Source organism: Globicephala melas, chromosome 1 (assembly GCF_963455315.2).
Source record: "Globicephala melas chromosome 1, mGloMel1.2, whole genome shotgun sequence".
Lineage (NCBI taxonomy): Eukaryota > Metazoa > Chordata > Mammalia > Artiodactyla > Delphinidae > Globicephala > Globicephala melas.
Genome location: NC_083314.1, coordinates 76,708,524 through 76,728,340, shown reverse-complemented (window position 1 = coordinate 76,728,340; position 19,817 = coordinate 76,708,524). Strand labels below are relative to the sequence as shown.

The 19,817-nt window shown below is 38.2% G+C and overlaps 1 protein-coding gene across 1 annotated transcript in view; it reads right to left on the bottom strand.

The window, feature by feature from the left end:
- NUP210L (nucleoporin 210 like) overlaps positions 1-12,637 on the bottom strand; it is a 75,177-nt gene extending 62,540 nt beyond the window's left edge. The window contains exons 1-8 of the mRNA XM_030841909.2: positions 12,526-12,637; positions 11,558-11,651; positions 10,853-11,003; positions 8,893-9,025; positions 7,840-7,998; positions 3,208-3,276; positions 2,489-2,595; positions 1,686-1,826 (exon numbers count right to left, since the gene is read on the bottom strand). Coding sequence (XP_030697769.2) covers positions 1,686-1,826; positions 2,489-2,595; positions 3,208-3,276; positions 7,840-7,998; positions 8,893-9,025; positions 10,853-11,003; positions 11,558-11,651; positions 12,526-12,550 — 879 coding nt within the window. The 5' untranslated portion in view covers positions 12,551-12,637. The remainder of the gene's footprint in view (positions 1-1,685; positions 1,827-2,488; positions 2,596-3,207; positions 3,277-7,839; positions 7,999-8,892; positions 9,026-10,852; positions 11,004-11,557; positions 11,652-12,525) is intronic.
- Positions 12,638-19,817: the final 7,180 nt, after the last annotated feature.

Sequence of the window (19,817 nt, the reverse complement as noted above, 5' to 3'; positions counted from 1 at the left end):
CAGGGAGCTCTAAGAACATATGAAAGGTGAAAACATGCCTGAGGAACCAACGTTAAGCTAGCCCTATGCATTGAGTAGGGAGAAAGGGTTGTAGACAAAAGGAATTATATTTGTTTATAAAAAATGAAAATAAAATAGAGGCAAAAAGAGACATTTTTTAGAAACTGAAAGTTCAGTATGGCTGAAACATAAGAGAGGAAGCGTGACAAGACCTGAGGTTGGAGAAGTTGTCAGGGGCCAATCATATAGAGTCACAAACTCAAACGCCTACAGGTATCAGGTAGATATTATAAACAGGTTTATTAAGCTGAATATAAAATAACAGGGAATGGCAGGAAACACAGCAGGCTGAAAAGTATAGTCTAAATGTTGTAGCCACTATCTCTTCCAGCTAATCACTGTCAGATTTTCATATAATCTAGAGAATCAGAAATCTTGGATTTTATTTGAAATTTCCCAATTAAAAAGAAACTTACACACCTAAATAAAAAACAAGATTACAAACCAAGATAGTCTGCAGGCCACCAGATTGTGATCTCTGTCATAGAGGGTCCTATAAAACTACATTAAGAAGTTTAAACTTTACCGTAAAATCAATGGGAAGCCACCAAAGGAATTTAAATAGTAAATACATAATAATTTTTGTAGTTTTTGGAATATCATTCTAGCCACGGACAATATTGGAGGTCAGAATATCAGTTTAGAAGCTACTGTGAAAGTCTAGGTGAAAGACAGCAATGTCTTCTTCACCTAGTAAGAAATGGGTTTGAGAGACATTTAGAAGAACTGACATGGCATTCAATAATGTACTGAATGTAGAAGGTGAAGGAGAAGGCAGAGTCAAGGGTGACTCTTGGGATTTTGTCTTAAACAGCTGGGCAAAAGGATCACTGGAGAAAAAGTAGGTTTGGGAGAGGGAAACAAATTTGACAGACAGTTAAAAATCAGATACTTACACATTTTAGACGCATTAGAAACAGATTCATTCCTTATCCCTTTACCTTGTAACTCCATTTCTGTTATTATACCATAAGAAAATTAACCAAAAGGAATAAGAATTATACGAAGATACACAGTTATGCCATTTACAAAGTAAAAAAACTGTTAAAAATGCAAAAGTTCAAAGTTGGTGGCATGGTTGAACAATTGGCATATTAACCCTTTGGATTTTTAGAATAGAAAGTACTCCTATGTGGACCTGATGACACAAGGAAACGTGCACATGAAATAATTTTTTTTTTTTTTTTTTTTTGTGGTACGCGGGCCTCTCACTGTTGTGGCCTCTCGTTGTGGAGCACAGGCTCCGGACGTGCAGGCTCAGCGGCCATGGCTCACGGGCCCAGCCGCTCCGTGGCATGTGGGATCTTCCCGGACCGGGGCACGAACCCATGTCCCCTGCATCGGCAGGCAGACTCTCAACCACTGCGCCACCACGGAAGCCCTGAAATAATTTTTAAAGGACCCTCAAATGACATACATACACAATGACCACAAATGCAGATATATGCATTAACAGAAATTGGAACAGAAAATTTGTAGAGGTATAAACTACTAAGTGTACTGTTTATTAGTTTATTTTGTGAAAGATAAAGGTGGGATATGCCATATATGTGCTTGCAAATCAACAAGTCAGGCAAGTCTGGTCAGTGTTCTCAGGATTCAAAGACCATCCTTTTAATTCCTACCTGGTAAATGATGGAAGTCAGGGATGCATTTATCATGACCACACCATGTTTCAGGGCTTTCACTACATTGTAAGATCCATTCACAGTAGTCAGCTGCTCTTCAAAATACTCTCTTGGGAATTGGTACATAATCCTGAGATTCTGAAAATCAGCCCAAAATCAACACAAACCTGAAGACATGCTTTTTCCCTAAAGCCATCTTAATCCCAAAGCATTAAAAAAAAAAGTGTGGCTATGCATTCTGGGGGTTAAAGAAACAAAAACAAAATCTTTGCTCTCCCTCACCAAATTCTAAGTTGGAAAGATGTCATTTTAAAATGGTACTAGTTTTTGAAAGATCCATTAATGGCAAGTAATCAAAAATAGGAAGAGTCGAAGCTTATATAAATTTTAGTGTAATCTGTGCTATTCCATAAATTGACAGTTCTCAGGGGAAAAAAAAATGGACACTGGAGAGTGACTACAACACTTCACATTTAATGGTCACACTATTACTCTCACCACTATAAAACTCTGGTGACCATCTCTGAAATGAAGTTGTAAAATGAGGATTCCCTCCAAAGTGTTATCATTGGTGTCAACTTCATCTCTCTTCTATAATTCTAACCAGATTATATCTTTTACTTCTGGTTTAGCATTCCTCAAGGATAGAACTATTTAATAATAATAATAATAAAGTAGTAACTTGCATTTTCAAAGGTAAAATCTGGAAGCAAAAGAAAAAAAGTCTTCCTAGCCAAAAAGATTGCCCACTCAAGGAGTTATCCTTAAAGGGGCTAGAAAAATACAAAAGAGAGACTCACATCTGAAATATAGACTTTTGTGCTGCTTTTATCAAATACTTCTACTGTAATAACATACACCTGCCCCACCTCTAGACTCCAACGGTCTCCAGGTTGGACTGTGAAACCTGTACACAAATCAAGAAACAAAAGTATTAGAAGAGGCCAACATTTTTCTACAATGAATTTAAAAATACAAACTTTAAAAAGCCATTTAAAGAGCAAAACTCAATAATAGGTGGAGATGGTTTCCAAAGTAGATCCTTTAGTTGCCTCTATAAAATTGTATAATAATTTGGAGTTCCAAAGATCCTGGCTTAACTTAGCTCATCTCAGGTATAAAGGAAACACTCTCACTTATATCTGTATACAAATGCCACTCCACCCCCAAACCAACAATTTTGCTCATTTCTGATATGTCAGGCAAGATTTCAGCTGATTTCAGTCAGATTCATTGTTTCATATGGCTTAAGGACATTAGGTTTCTTTTTTCCTTGTATAAAGTCTCTTTTTCTAACCCAACGTTGTATTACATGGAGCTTCATGTTTTATAACAATGTTTCAAGATGCTTTACTCTTGCAGATAGCATTTAACCAAAACAATGTGAGAAAACATGTCAAGTAAGGTTGAATTTGAAATTAGTTAAGTCTCAAAATGAAGCACTCTAGTCTTTAATGCACTCATTTCAGTGAAATACTTTAAGCTATTCAGCTTTCTGAAAATTATTATCTAAAAATACCTAGAAATCCAGGCTCTACAACATATATGGTGCAATTTGGGAGTCCAGACAAAGATCGCATATGGACATCTTAATTTTTGCTTAAGGAAATTGTATGAGCTAGTTGGGTGAAAAGAGAAATATGAGTTACCAAAAATAAATAAATAAGTCCACAAATGAAAGCAAATAAAAATTCTATCTTTTATTATCCACTGGAAAGCAAAACTTAAATGTGTATATTCTGAGAAAAATCTGAGGGCTCAGCAATCACAGGAATCAGGTATTCTTGAATTTCAAATATGAGGAAGATGAAATGAGAGAAAAAAGATCATGCTCCATGTTTTTAATATTCATTTAGCTGTGGAACTCTTTCCTCCTGCAAAATTCTTACATAGGAGCCCATTATGGAAAGCAGGACAAAGTGGCATTGCCCTGGCTAAAGAAATGGTCAGTGGTGGATGGAGAGGGAGGGAGAGGCATGACTTGCCATCCAGCCCAGCAACTTGCCTTGGGCTCTGCAGACAGTTTTAAAAATCACTAGTTGATTTTCTATTATCTGTGGCAATTCTTTAATACCAAAATGTTTTCTCTTTGCCACCAAAGATACTTCTAGGTCACACATCATACTACCCATTATTCCCTTTCGTTAAATTTTAGCAGGAGACTTCCCTGGTTGTCCAGTGGTTAAGAATCCACCTTCCAATGCAGGGGACTCGGGTTCGAGCCCTGGTCAGGGAACTAAGATCCCACATGCCGCGGGGCAACTAAGCCTAGGTCGCCATAACTACTGAGCCCATGCGCTCTGGAGCCCCTGCGCTGCAACAAAGAGCCCGCCCTCCGCAACTAAGACCCGACGTAGCCAAAGAAGTAAATAATTTTTAAAAATTTTAGCAGAAATAAAAATTTATTCTGTTAGCCTATACACAATCTAATTAGTAACATATTTTCCTCTCAAAAATATACTACATCCAAAAGCTAAGAAGAAATTATTTCTGCTCTGAGAAATATGCTTCTGAAACGACTTAATGGAAAACACTCATTATTTCAAAGTACACTAATTTAGAAGTTCTATTAATTCAGTCATGCACTAGGCTATAGTTTAGCACTACATTATCTATAGTGATAATGAAAGCAAAATATTTAATCTATTTCAGGGATCAAACTTTTAAAGCTGTCCCAGTACTCCAAATGAGCTACTAATATACATACAATTGATATGATAATTAAAATTACTTTTAATCTATTCATTAGAGCAAATCTTTTAAACACTGTAGGCAACTCTGTGCCAATCTAGGTTTGGTTTTGCTTATGTACTGTATTCATAAAATATAAAAGCTAGAAGGAATTCAGGAGTACATCATTCCTTTCGCTTTTACAGACAAGGAAACGGATCTCGATAGGTCTCTACACCAGTTCATTCCTCCATTATCAGAATAAGATATCTTCCTTTCACCTAATCCTTCCATCTGTTCTGAATCTCATTTTCTCTTGCCCCACAGAAATCTTACTCCATCAGCTGGCCTTCTTTTCTTCCATATCTCTGCCATCTCTCTGTTTAACTTATAGACATATTCAAGTTTCTCTTAACTTAAAAAAGTTCTCATGCCTTTTTCAAAGTTCTACCTTTTTGCCTCCTTCTTTTTAAAGCCAAGCTGTTTTTATTGAAAAAGTGATCCAAGACTTACTGGTTACTACAGTCTTTCAGTCTTTATCTTAGTCTTTATCTCTGCCTATTTCACCTGAGGAACATTCTCTTTGTAAATTCCTCACTTGGTTATCATGAAACCTCTCTCCTGGTTTTCCTACTACTTTTTTTTTTAAAGATTTTTTTGATGTGGAACATTTTTAAACTCTTTATTGAATTTGTTACAATATTGCTTCTGTTTTATGTTTTGGTTTTTTGTCTGCGAGGCACGTGGGATCTTAGCTCCCCGACCAGGGATAGAACCCATACCCCCCGCACTGGAAGGTGAAGTCTTAACCACTGGACCGCCAGAGAAATCCCTCCTACTACTTTTTATATTTTATTTATTTATTTATTTATTTATTTGGTTGTGCTGGGTCTTAGTTGTGGCAGGCGGCTCATTAGTTGTGGCATGCGAACTCTTACTTGCGGCATGCATGTGGGATCTAATTCCCTGACCAGAGATAGAACCTGGGCCCCCTGCAGTGGGAGCACGGAGTCTTATCCACTGCGCCACTAGGGAAGTCCCCTTCCTACTACTTTTTTTGTTGTTGTTAATTTTTTTTTTTAATTTTTATTTTTGGCTGTGCTGGGTCTTTGTTGTTGCACGTGGGCTTTTCTCTAGTTGTGGTGAGCAGGGGCTACTCTTCGTTGTGGTGCACGGGCTTCTCACTGCAGTGGCTTCTCTCGTTGTGGAGCATGGGCTCTAGGTGTGTGGGCTTCAGTAGTTGCAGCACACGGGCTCAGTAGTTGCGGCATGTGAGCTCCAGAGCATGCGGGCTTCAGTAGTTGTGGCTTGCGGGCTCAGCAGTTGTGGCTCTCAGGCTCTAGAGCACAGGCTCAGTTGTTCCGTGGCATGTGGGATCTTCCGGGACCAGGGCTCCAACCTGTGTCCCCTGCATTGGCAGGCAGATTCTTAACCACTGCGCCACCAGGGAAGTCCCCTCCTACTACTTTTTAAACATTCTTTCTGGGCCTCCTTAAAGTCCCTCCTCTTCCATATGAACCTTACAAGCTAACATTCCACAGTTCTGTCTTCAGCTCTCTTCTCCTCTCACTCTGTATATTCTCCCTAGGTGATTTTGTCTACAACAACAGCTTCAACTATCACCTGGCTATAAACTGATAACTTTCAAATATCTGTCTTCATCTTGAATCTTTCTCCTCCAGATGCATTTCTGCTTGGATGTCTATCCCACAGATACTTCAAGTTAACATGTGAAAAACTAAACTAGTTTCCTTTTCCCTTAAACCTGCTCCTTCTTTTATATTACCCATCTCTATGAACAACGGTACCACCAGCCACCCTAAGGCAGGTGCTGGAACAAACTATGAATAGTCACCATCCATGTCAAGAGATAAATGTAGTATATTTTAATAGTTACTACTTTGAAATAAATAACGATATGAACTGAGAATATGAAAAAAAAATCATGGTAAGTCTGCCTGGGGAATTCAGGGTAGTGCCTAACACACAGCTGGGGCTCAGTAGGTATCAAATGTCTTAGTTTACTTTGTAGGTACTATTGTATTTGTTCACAAATGTCCTAGGCACCTTAAAATGACTAGAGAACAAACAACTTTGAACCAAACCTCTCCTGAGTGTTTTAGACAAATAATATAATCAGCTAATTAACAAATACTATTCTACAAGAAATACTGTACCTTTCAAGACTGATAGGTTCCTACTCAGAGTTAAGCCTACTAAGCCCTACATGATTACTCCCTCTCCTACTCTATTACCTCTTCTACTACTTTCCCCTTATTCTCTGCACTCAGCAGCAGTGTCTTCCTTGCTCTTCTGTAAACATGCCAAACATGCTTCTGCTTCAGAACCTTTGCAATTGCTATTTCCTCTTCCTGGAGCTCTTTCACCCAGATATCTGTATGGTTCATTGCTCTGATGTGGCCTTATCAGAGAGGATTTCCCTAACTACCCTGAGTAAAATAGTCTGTATGCTTAGCACTTAGAGCAATGTTGAACATATAGTAGAAATATAATAGATATTTGCTGAATAAATTAAGTTATTTGAGATTCAAAGTTTCAAAAATAGGAAATATTTCAATATCAAACACTGAGAATTTTATGAATTTCCTGAAAATTTCAGTTTTCTGAGCATTTTAATCTTTATACTGTTTTGTTTTCATTGACTGTAGTAGAGCTCTATGTATCTCTTTGTTCAATCTTACAGAGCAGGTTTAGTGAATTTTTTTAAATTTTATTTATTTATTTTTGGCTGCACTGGGTCTTCATTGCTGCACGTGGGCTTTCTATAGTTGTGTCGAGCGGGGGCTGCTTTTTGTTGCGGTGTGCGGGCTTCTCATTGCGGTGGCTTCTCTTGCTGTGCAGCATGGGCTTTAGGCACGCGGGCTTCAGTAGTTGTGGCACACGGGCTCAGTAGTTGTGGCTTGCGGGCTCTAGAGAACAGGCTCAGTAGATGTGGTGCCCAGGCTTAGTTGCTCCACGGCATGTGGGATCTTCCTGGACCAGGGCTCGAACCTGTGTCCCCTGCATTGGCAGGTGGATTCTTAATCACTGCACCACCAGGGAAGCCCAAGTTTAGTGAATTTTTAAAAATTACTCTCAATTTAACAAATATTAATTAAGTAGCCACTTCAGACAATACCATCTTTTCTCAATTATTCATGTGAAAATAGGAAAGAACAAATTAAATAACATTTACACAAGTTCCTCCAAACTGTTTTCCCCAGTCTCCTATTTATAATTTGATTGAGGTTGCACATACGCTCTGAAGTCAACAGGTTCCAAGTTCCAACTACTCTTCTGTAGCTACCCTTTGTTAGAAATTATGACAAAAATAATTTATAGTGCTTTGTTAAAAATAGAACCTATAGAAAATAAATGTAGTAGTATTATAATCATGCTTAACTAATTATTTTACCAAGGAACATGTATAGCATGCTCAAGGAAATATAGATTGGCAGCGAAAACTTGAGCAAAAGGATACTTTTATGGATAAAGACAAGGTTAGCGTGGCCCAGTTGGACAGCAGTCACCATGGCTGTTTTCTCATCCAGTAAAGCCACTTTCCCAGGAAGAGACATATTACATGAAACTCTGTGGTTTTGCAATTCCAGTGTATAATGTTCCAGGGGAAATTTCACCTCTGTAAGACATGAAAGATACATAAATGTAACGAGGGCAGCCATTCCAACGGACAATGGTGTATTGTTGGATTATAAGAGGAAGCAGGTCTAAATAAGAGTACAATCTGCTTTTAATTTCCCTCACTACGATGAATTTCTACACGTAGCCATTTTGAGGAGAATACTATATGAGTTTATTGTTGGTATTGCTTATATTCTTAAAACTCAGTGAACTGAGAGTAGGAGGCGGGATCCTCACTAAAGTAAGTAAAGGACTAATGTTAATGGAGCAAATGCACACTTTATAAATTCAGTGGGACTTTGGGGGTCAGTAGAGTATTAAGTTTTTTAGTTAATGAACTGAGTTTCTCAATAAACACCTTTTGCAAAGATCATTCAAGTCCCTTCTGGTAAAGTTTCTTCACTTGCCCTCTAAAAGCTAGTAAACTTTTGGTTGTTGTTTTAATAGACAATTCAGATGTCTATGGGCACTGAAGCTAAGCAGCATTAGCCGGTTTAAGACATGGAGACTGTCTCTGCTCAGTATTAGCTCAAGTACAGCAATTAAGGGATATAGCTAACAATGCAGGGGTTAGAGGAACTGACACCACCCCCCACTCCCTGATCACCATGCAGTTGAAAATCCGCATATTAGTCAATCCTCCGTAACACCAGTTCTGCACTCATGCACTCAGCCAACCACGCATCGTGTAGTACTGTAGTATTTATTGAAGAAAATCCGTGTATAAGTGGACCTGCACAGTTCAAACCCATGTTGTTCAAGGGTAAACTGTACTTGATCACAAAATCTAAAGACAGAAAGAAGTATTTTGCATACATAATGTGGAGTTGCTTCTCTTGTCAGCAGAAAGGATTTGGGAAATGTTAGTCTTAGGAAAAGATAAGATATTTACCTGTCATTCTTCCCTGAACCATTTTTGCAACTCGATATTTAATATATGCTCCTACTAAGAGATAAATATCATGGGATGGTATAAGAAATATATTCTCCAAAACAAGCAGACGTATCAATGCTGCTGCCACTTTCTGAAAGAAGAAGGAAAAAAACACAAAGTTTCCATAGGCAAAATCCTCAAGGTCATCTTCCTCATTAAAGTTTACTTTTAATAAGTTTCTTCTAAAATATTTTAGCAAGATTTAAAAAATGCTTTCTTAATCACAGATCATAATTTCAGTTAGCCTTAAAAAGTGATCATGGGACTTCCCTGGTGGCGCAGTAGTTAAGAATCTGCCTGCCAATGCAGGGGACATGGGTTCGAGCCGTGGTCTGGGAAGATGCCACATGCTGTGGAGTAACTAAACCTGTGTGCCACAACTACTGAGTCTGTGCTCTAGAGCCCACGAGCCACAACTACTGAAGCCCGCGCACCTAGAGCCTGCACACCTAGAGCCTGTGCTCCGCAACAAGAGAAGCCACCGCGATGAGAAGCCCGAGCACTGCAAGGAAGAGTAGCCCCCGCTTGCAGCAACTAGAGAAAGCCCGTGCGCAGCAACAAAGACCAAACACAGCCAGAAACAAATAAATTAATTAATTTTTAAAAAGTGATCATGTCAGCTCGGTGCTTTGTGACCACCTAGAGGGGTGGGATAGGGAGGATGGGAGGGAGGGAGATGCAAGAGGGAAGAGATATTGGAACATATGTATATGTATAACTGATTCACTTTGTTATAAAGCAGAAACTAACACACCATTGTAAAGCAATTATACTCCAATAAGGATGTTAAAAAAAAGTGATCATGAATATTAATACTATATTAACTTTCTAAGTCACTCAAACAAAGAATAGAAAATGACAAGCTTTCTAAAGGAGAAGAGTAGGTAAATAAAAAGGCACTATGCTAAAATGGAAAAAGGTAAGACTTAACGGTATGCCATGGAAACTCTTTTTTTTTTTTTTTTTTGCGGTACGCAGGCCTCTCACTGTTGTGGCCTCTCCCATTGCGGAGCACAGGCTCAGCGGCCATGGCTCACGGACCCAGCCGCTCCATGGCATGTGGGATCTTCCCGGACCGGGGCACGAACCCATGTCCCCTGCATCGGCAGGTGGACTCTCAACCACTGCGCCACCAGGGAAGCCCCATGGAAACTCTTTTAACCAACTTCCAGTGAACTGAATTAGATTAAGTTACTCTATATCCCTTGTTGAACGTATTGATTCTTGTGAAGGCTTACCCAATACAACGTTAATAGGCTGCTCTCTAGATGTCCACACACCTTCCTGCCACTTGAATTAAACGCTTACCAAAATGACATTTGTTTTTCCCAACCCTGTTTATGTCAGTTGCACTTTTAATTATAATTACATTAAAAAACAATTATATGAAAAGAGTTGTTTCTATAAAAATTTAAATGTTTTGAAAAGAAGTTAAAGGTAAGCTGCTAAAATGTACTGCTACCAAATTAGGTGTAGGTGAGAAATGTAAAAGACTGGGGGAAAATCCTTGAAAAATATAGAATCCTGCACTCAAATTGTTTCACAAATGTGTAATTTTTCACTTGACCATAAAATAAAATGAAAAATGAAAAAAAAAGAAACTAGAAGCTGTAATTTATGCAAGAACCAGTATGTATATTTCTAACCAGTGAACTCACAGCCAAAGTTCTTGGACCTACACTTCAAAGCATTGGTGAATAAAATGCAGTTACATGTTTTAAGAGAAAATGTCAGTTGTAATTGGGTAATAACATGTTTAAGGAAGACAAGTTTGTAAAAAATGTTTATCCATTTCAAATGACTTTTTCAATTGGCCCAAATCATATCAGGTTAGAAGGCTTCTACTAAGAAAAACATAAAAACTATGTATTCCATAGGCAAGACTATTAAATGAAAGTTTATAGCACAAACATTTTACCTTATAGAATGGTTCAGAAATTCGAACTTTTACAACAGCAGCACCAGTTCTAATCCCAGACACCAAAATCATATCTCCTTGTTTCTCTTCCTTTTCCATCTCAGCTATATACACAGGGGGAGAATATTCTGCTTCAGAGTATTTCAAAATCCTAAAGAGATAAAATAAGGTTTGTTTCTAGTAAATTAATGAGTCTTCTTCCAAAAGGCTCTGAGAGACTTTAAACATAATCTCTTCAATGTCTATATAGTGTCAAAAGTTTTAAATTTCCACCTGGACTAGATAGAAGAAAAATACTTAATATGCTTCTGGCTAAAACTGTTGTAGGACTAAAACTTGCATTGTCTGAGAGCTATTACTTGGTACTGAAGACAAAACTTCATACTATTATCCACTCACTGTATTTCGGCATGCATAGATAGCTTGAACAATAAAACTGGCAGAAGATACACCTGACAAATAATTGTACAGTCCTGAGCTCATGAACTCTTCTGCAGTGGCTCAAATTAAACTATCATAAAGATACCTAAATCCATGCCATATGTCATTCTACCAAAGACATTTCCCCCTGATAAATTTATCTGTTCCAAAAAGTTCCAGATAGAAAGATTATCAAAGCCCACACAAATGACTGCTCTTCAGTGTGGTACCCAAAGGCAGATGTCTCCTTCAAAGTCAGATGGTTATGTTTGATTTCAAGGTTACCTAATTTTGCTAGACAGTTCTTCTCTTGCTGATTCATTATCCTGGGCAATGCTCCACTCAAAAGTCATCCCTGCCAAACTACTAAAAGTATTTCCTGTAGAGCAAGCCAAAAGCAGACAAGACAGAATCACATATTCAAAAATATTCAGGTATCTTTAACAAGAAAGGGAAACCTAACTAGAAAATTATTTTTAGGCTTCTTTCATTAACAAATAGAAGCACTATCATTAATGAATTAAAACACAAATACCAGGAAGACCCCTACACGAACAATGTAAGTACTGTTGTTGTATAAGCCTTCTAAAAGTGAAAAGAACTCTGATTAAATTCTGGTTGACAAAATTATGGCACTCTTTCTGTTCCTTTCGACATAAAGGCCACCTTATAGTCTACCTCAGGGTTGACAGGTATCTCTAAATCCTGATCCCTTCAATAAAAATTTTTATATAAACTAGAGTTGAATATTTCTAATACCTTAAGTTTTCAGATTTATAAAAATCACTCTTTACTAGTTTACAAAGAAAGAAGCAATGCATTTAAATGTTCTTTTTTTTACATATTACATTAATATAGTATATTAAAAGCATGTAAAATCAGTCTCAAGAAAGATAAACTTAAAATTATAAAACTTTTTCACAGGTTTACATTTAATTTTCCTGGCCTATGGAAAGTAGACTGATCAAAACAGAGCTAAAAATAAATTCCAAAAAGTGTTCTTAATTGTTGATCTAGGGACCATTAAAATTCAGTGGCAGAATCTGGATTTTAATTAGGAAATTTTAATGAAAGTATGTAGCTAATACATCATACCATACTCAGAATTATTAATTCCTCATGTACATGAACTTCATATGAGAAAATAAATATTATTTCCAGTCTACTTTTATCTCTCAAATTGCTGTTTCCAAATGCTAAACACAAAGGTGTTTATTCTATTTAATTTTGTTGAATCCTTTGACATTCTTTACCTTCAGCATCCAATGCCCTCACCATCAGTTCCAGTGGTGAATCATCTACATAGAGTTCCCGGGTTCGAGATATAATTTCAATGCTGTCTATCACATCAACCTTAACATCACAGCGCAGTTCATGGTCAGTCACTACAATGAACCCCAAAACTGAGAATTTAGTTCAACAGGTCATGAATCTTTTAAATGTCTCATACACTCAGGAGCTTATTCTAAATACTAAGAAAAAGAAAGGTTGTAACAGTTCCTTTCAACCTGTGGAAGAAAACAGCATAGCAACAAAATATAAAGGCATCTGTTTACAAAAAGAGACACTAGATGAGTGATTCCCAAATACTGATCTATAATGATGTTTTCATTCATCCATGGAAAAATGAGAAAAAATAAGAATTTTAAAACAGTAATAAAATTAAATATATTCACTTCAAAGGAATATACTTTATCCTTACATTCTATATTACTTTTTAAAAATTTTGTTTATTTATTCATTTTTAGCTGTGTTGGGTCTTTGCTGCTGCCTGTGGGCTTTTTCTAGTTGCGGTGAGCCGGGGCTACTCTTCGCTGCTGTGCGCAGGCTTCTCATCACGGTGGCTTCTCTTGCTGCCGAGCACGGGCTCTAGGCACGCAGGCTTCAGTAGTTGTGGCACACAGGCTTAGCTGCTCCATGGCACGTGGGATCTTCCCAGACCAGGGCTCCAACCCGTGTCCCCTGCATTGGCAGGAGGATTCTTAACCACTGCGCCACCAGGGAAGTCCCTGTATATTACTTTTGAAGTGTTAAAAAAAATTTTTTTAACGAAATTATGGTAAGAGTAGATTTTTAAAATATATTTAATTAGGAAAGTAAGAGGGTGGCAACCATATGTCAGTCCTGCCTGTCAATAAATTTTTCTCTCTCACTTTCTTTCATTTTTTATTTTTCTGGACCGTGAGATTAAAAAACCTGAGAATCAGGGGCTTCCCTGGTGGCGCAGTGGTTAAGAATCCGCCTGCCAATGCAGGGGACATGGGTTGGAGCCCTGGTCCAGGAAGATCCCACATCCCGCGGAGCAACTAAGCCCGTGCGCCACAACTACTGAGCCTGCGCTCTAGAGCCCGAGCGCCACAACTACTGAAGCCTGCGTGCCTAGAGCCCGTGCTCCACAACAAGAGAAGCCACTGCAGTGAGAAGCCCCTACTCGCCGCAACTAGAGAAAGCCCGTGCCCAGCAACGAAGACCCAACACAGCCAAAAAAAAAAAAAAAAAAAAGTGAGGAAGGCGACTTCCGTTGTGGTCCAGTGGTTAAGAATCTGCCTTCCAATGCAGAGGACGCGGGTTCGATCCCTGGTCGGGGAAGTACGATCCACGCGCGGCGGGGCAACTATGGCTGTGCGCAGCAACTACTGAGCCTGCACGCTCCAGAGCCCGCGCGTGCCACAACTAGAGAGAAGCCTGTGCGCCGCCACAAAGATCCAACACAGCCAAAATAAATAAATAAAATAAAGATCTTTTAAAAAAAAAGATAAGTGAGGAAGGAATGAGGGAAAGAGAAAATCACCCTTAGAACTCTACAGTAATAACTGCTACAGTCAAGATTCATAGATAAATGCAAAAACTAGTGGATGAAACTTTAAAGAGAAACAGGATATATCAAAGTATCTCCTCCAAATACTTATTAGTTACTGTGGTGGTATTTAATGTATGTCCACAAATTCTTTGACACACCTCCCTCCAGGAGGTGAAGATTAATTTCTCTTCCTTTGAATGAACTGAAATTAGTGATCATTTTTAATGAACAGCATATGGAGAGAGAAAAATGGTAACTTTACAGTAGATAAACCTGATAGGCATTACCTTAACCAAGTGATCAAGGTTAAAATCACTAGTGATAAGTCATGTTGATATCATGTATCCCCTGATATAATGCAATAAGAAGGCTTCTTCACTTCTGAGGTTTTCCTTCTAAAAATCTATAACAAAAAAAGTGTCAAGGTCATGAAAGACAAAGAAAGGCTGAGAAACTGTCACAGATCAGAGGAGACTAAGGTAAGATAACAATTTAGTTTAGTAATGTGGTATCTTGGAGTGAATCCTAGAGCAGAAAAAGGACATTAGTGGAACATTAGGGGAGACTGGGTGAAGGGTATATGGGAAATCTTTGTACTATCTTTGCATCTCTTCTGTAAATCTAAAATTATTTTAAAATAAAATGTTTTAAAAATTAAATTAATCTTCTATTTGACTAACATTTAACTGAAGGGAATTCCCTGGTGGCTCAGTGGTTAAGAATCCACCTGCCAATGCAGGGGACACGGGTTTGAGCCTGGTCTGGGAAGATCCCACATGTTGAGGAGCAACTAAGCCCGTGTGCCACAACTACTGAGCCTGTGCTCTAGAGCCTGTGAGCCACAACTACTGAAGCCCGCACGCCTAGAGCCCGTGCTCTGCAACGAGAAGCCACCACAATGAGAAGTCCACGCACCGCAACAAAGAGTGGCTCCCTCTCACCAAAACTAGAGAAAGCCCGTGTGCAGCAACGAAGACCCCACACAGCCAAAAATAAATAATCACTTAATTTAAAAAAAAATTTAACTGAAGAGCAGAACCTGAAATTAAAAGAATTGAAGACCAAGATATGAGACCTATGGACAAGAATCAAGAGAAGTTGAAATCTCACAGAATCTGCTAGTAGAATATACCATTAAGGAAATCTTCCAGGGATGGCAAAGGAAGGAAAGAAGGGTGAGCTTAAATAATATACACTAGATAATCAGGCATTGGATAATATAGCATCAATAAAATGTGAAATTAAATTCTTCTGTGGAGAAATGTGAAGCAGCTGTGAACTTACATAAATAATATGAAAAACCTTGTGTACATAATGCCTATCCATCTGACTACTTCAGTAGCAGAAAGCTTTTCAATATAGGGCCATTGACCATAAAGAAAAAAAAATTACCTTGTATGATTTATAAATAAATTTAGAGTGATTAGGAGAAATATCAAACATTTAACTTACCTGTTTCTAAAGATAAAAAGAAACAACTTTAGTAAATAATATAATGAATATTCTTATTTACATGTCCATATTACTTCAGGTTCATACAGTAATGAGGTAATAAAGAAAAATTTATGAGGCAGAGACGAGGAGAGGTGATCCAGGAAGAAGGAAGGAGAAAAAAATAAGAGAATGAAGCCAAGACTGAGAGAACCAAAGGGATGCAGTGCCAGAGGCAAAGCAGAGGGAGCAGAAATAACAAATATTTCTGTTCTGATTCTCATATTTATCCTAGCTTCCAAATCAACTCCTCTTGATTTTATGATTACAACACACTGCAGCAAATAAGTATTTACTGAACGTTAACCACATGCTGAGCACAGTGCGAAACGTACTGATCACCCCATTCTACTCTCTCCACCGAAATCATCCAGTTGTCCAAACCCTTTCTTCATCCTCCATGTGAGCTTTTTTACCTAAAATTATACCCTCATCTCCAAACTCCTCTACCTGTTCTGTACCTAAGGTTGAAAATCTAGATATCCCACTACAAAGAGACATATTCATAGACTACCTCTGGAAGGATACAGAAAAGTGGTTGTCTCTTGGAGAAATGAGATTAGAGATTTACTTTTAACTATATAAACTTTTATATATATATATTTTTATAACCTTTTATATTCTTTAAAGATTTTACTAAAGGGAGGTAACACCTAGTCAAAACAAAACAAACAAAAAATCAAAAGAAATCTGGCACTCTTACCAAATAGAATATGCCCACCTTGTCTCTCACCTCTATCCATTTTCTCTGTCATAACCACTAATTTTCTTTACTACACTATCACCAAAAACATCATAATCAAAATCCTAAGCACCTAAACACCAATGGAGTGCTTAAATCTTTTAACCGTTACAGAAGCCTTATAGTTAGTAGGCAATTCAATAAATATTTGTCAAACAAATGAACAGTTTCTCTTAAAGCATGCTCTTCCCTTTCAAAATGTCCCTTCCCCCACCTCCCATTTCACAGTACCAGTTTCCATTCAGATGAGAATGCACCTGGTAGGACACCAAGACTGCCATTCATTACTGGGAGTCTCCATCACCTATGTACACAATTGTATTAATAGCAAAATTGGGAAAGTTGATTTGAAAGATATTTAACTTTGGAATATTTACAAGTCAGATGAAACAAAGCTGAGAGCCAGATTTGACATTTTCCCTAGCAATTGTGTGAATGAATCTTTCAATATCAGAATGAATTCATGTAGTTAAGAGTAATTACATTAAAAATAGCATATGTGACCAAAGCAATGCTTTTTTTCTGACCTTGGTATCCTTCTCTATTGTAGCTGCCCTGCATGATACGGTCCTCAAAGATTCTCATCTTTGAGATCTCATAGTTCATTGATTCTAAGACACTCATTTTTTTGACATTTTAACATCTCTGAAATTGGGATTTTATAACTGATGACATCTTAGAATTGTCAGCCAGGCAGCAGTCATGACATAGTTGTCATTGAATGCATATGTGAGAACTTTAAAAGGGCTAACATCAAACTTGCAGAATGGGTATTAGTAGTTGGAAGAAAACATGGTGAACAATGGTGGAGCACTCTTTTTCCCTTGGAACCAAATGGTTAAAGAGACAGGGTGGGAAAGGTGGTGACTCAGATGTGCTAGGAACCTTTTCAAAGCTGGAGACAAAAACAGACCAGCTCTATATAATTGCAAAGCCAACTCATGAGCCCAATACTAATACCTTTTAGGTGGTTTTGGTTTTAAGTGATTCTTTTAAGAAATGCTATGTCACTAACAGTCTTGATGGCACAAAGGACAATGTTGTGGGGATAAACACAGACACTGATGATTCCCAGTCAAAAAGTGATTCAGATGAGGCAAAATGTTAAATTAGTCTTAGGAATATTTTATCCAGTTAATTTTATTTATATTTTCCTTTTTATCAGGCATGAGAGTGATACATAATAAAAATAACCATCTAAGTCAAAGAGTTCTTCAGTAGGTATAAAGTAAGAATTCTAAGTGAAGAAAAGCATAGTTTAGTTGGCAATGTTGTTCTTTCATAGTGGTACATTAAAAATAGCTTTACAATAGATGGCATCTTCAATAATAAGAAATATGGTATACCAAACATCTTGAATTTCTCTTTAAGAATATAGCATAGATATATAACTTATCAAAATATTTTGATATTTGTAAGTCCCATACATTGGGACTTCCCTGGTGGCGAGGTGGGTGAGAATCCGCCTGCCAATGCAGGGGACATGGGTTCGATCCCTGGTCCAGGAAGATGCCACATGCCTCAGAGCAACTAAGCCTGTGCGCCACAACTACTGAGCCCCCGTGCTGAAACTACTGAAGACCGTGAGCCTAGAGCCTGTGTTCCGCAACAAGAGAAGCCACCACAGTGAGAAGCCTGCCCACCGCAACAAAGAGTAGCCCCTGCTCGACGCAACTAGAGAACGCCCACGCACAGCAATGAAGACCCGATGCAGCCAAATATAAATAAATGAAAAAAATAAGTAAATAAAAATAAAAGCCATACAGATATTTCTGGCCTATCAATATGACAATATCAAGTGTCAGAAACTCAGGGATACAAAGAGCCCTGCTCTGATTTTGGATACAAATAGCATTTCTCTTTTTAAAATTTAATTTAATTTAATTAATTAATTTATTTTTTGGCTGCATTGGGTCTTCGTTGTGGCACGCGGCCTTTCTCTAGTTGCGGCGAGCGGGAGCTACTCTTCATTGTGGTGCACGGTCTTCTCATTGCGGTGGCTTCTCTTGTTGCGGAGCACAGGCTCTAGGTGTGTGGGCTTCAGTAGTTGTGGCACATGGGTCCAGTAGTCGTGGCTCACGGGCTCTAGAGCGCAGGCTCAGTAGTTGTGGCCCACGGGCTTAGTTGCTCCACAGCACGTGTGGATCTTCCCAGAGCAGGGCTTGAACCTATGTCCCCTGCATTGGCAGGCGGATTCCCAACCACTGTGCCACCAGGGAAGTCCCACAAATAGCATTTCTTAAGCTGCTCTGGTCTAAAATAGACTAGTGCAGTGCTTCCCAAACTTTAGTCTGTATGAGAATCACCTGGAGAGCTTGTTCAAAATACAGATCTCTGGGTTCACTCCAGAGATTCTGATACAGCAGATCTAAGGTGGGGCCTGAGAATTTACATTTCTAACAAGCTCCCAGGTGATGCTTATGATGCAGATGCTAGATTCATAGATGACACTTTGAGAAGTACTAGTTTTTATACTGCCTTTTCCCTCACTCAAGACCAACCTCAGACCTTAACACCCAAGCTAGCTCTGATAAATAGTTCCTTCCTTTCACCACCGATTCAAACAACCAGTTTCCACTCTGTATCAGGCACCATGCCAGGGGCTGGATGTACCAAAAAAAAAAAGAAAAAAAAGAAAAAAAATCACAGAATAGGATGTCAAAATTGCAGGAATCCTTTTTTCTACCTCTTATCACTTGAAGCCAACACCGTCTCTGTTAACCATCTATAAAAGATATCAGATTATTCTATTCTTGATGAACTGTTACATAGTATGTTTTGTCTCAACATACCTATCTCTCGAGCAAGAATAATACTGCTGAGGCGTATTGGTTGGGTAGATTCAGCAATGAGCACAGCTTTTTGGGAACATAAGGTGCCATTTTCATATAAAGGCTCAACAGTTACTGCATCATGATGGGTGGAATGCCTGCCAGAATAAAATACTTAAGAGTATGAAATAAGAATGTGGGTTAAAATTAACTTTTGGTATAACATAGATTCCTATAGTTTTTCCATGTTACATACTACCAGGTGTATTTAAATGATTCTTTAAAATAGAAACATTGCTTAGGGACACAAGATTTAAGTGGGAGAGGCTGATCAGAACATTTTCCAGTGATCCCTTGTGCCAAGTTACATTCCTCCCTCAATATTTAAAATAAGATTTTTACTTTCTTCCCTCAGTATGTAAAAATAGGATTGATGTTGTTTTTCCAAAAATGAGAGACCTGGCTTCTCACACTCTGAGGAATGAATTTCCTCTGATCCTAGAAATTGGGCTGCTGCTTTCTAAGGTGGAAATGTTGCCCAAATTATGAGGTGTGAGTCCAACTCAAAATACAATTTTAAAAATCATTAATATTTTTAGATGGATGGAAGGAATGGCTTTCAATGCTAGATTCATGCCTTCCATCATCCTCAGTCAGGAAATAAATCACACTGGACCATCACATAAGCCTGATTCCCTTGTACTTCCTCATAAAATGCGAGGTGAACTTCTTACACTCTGG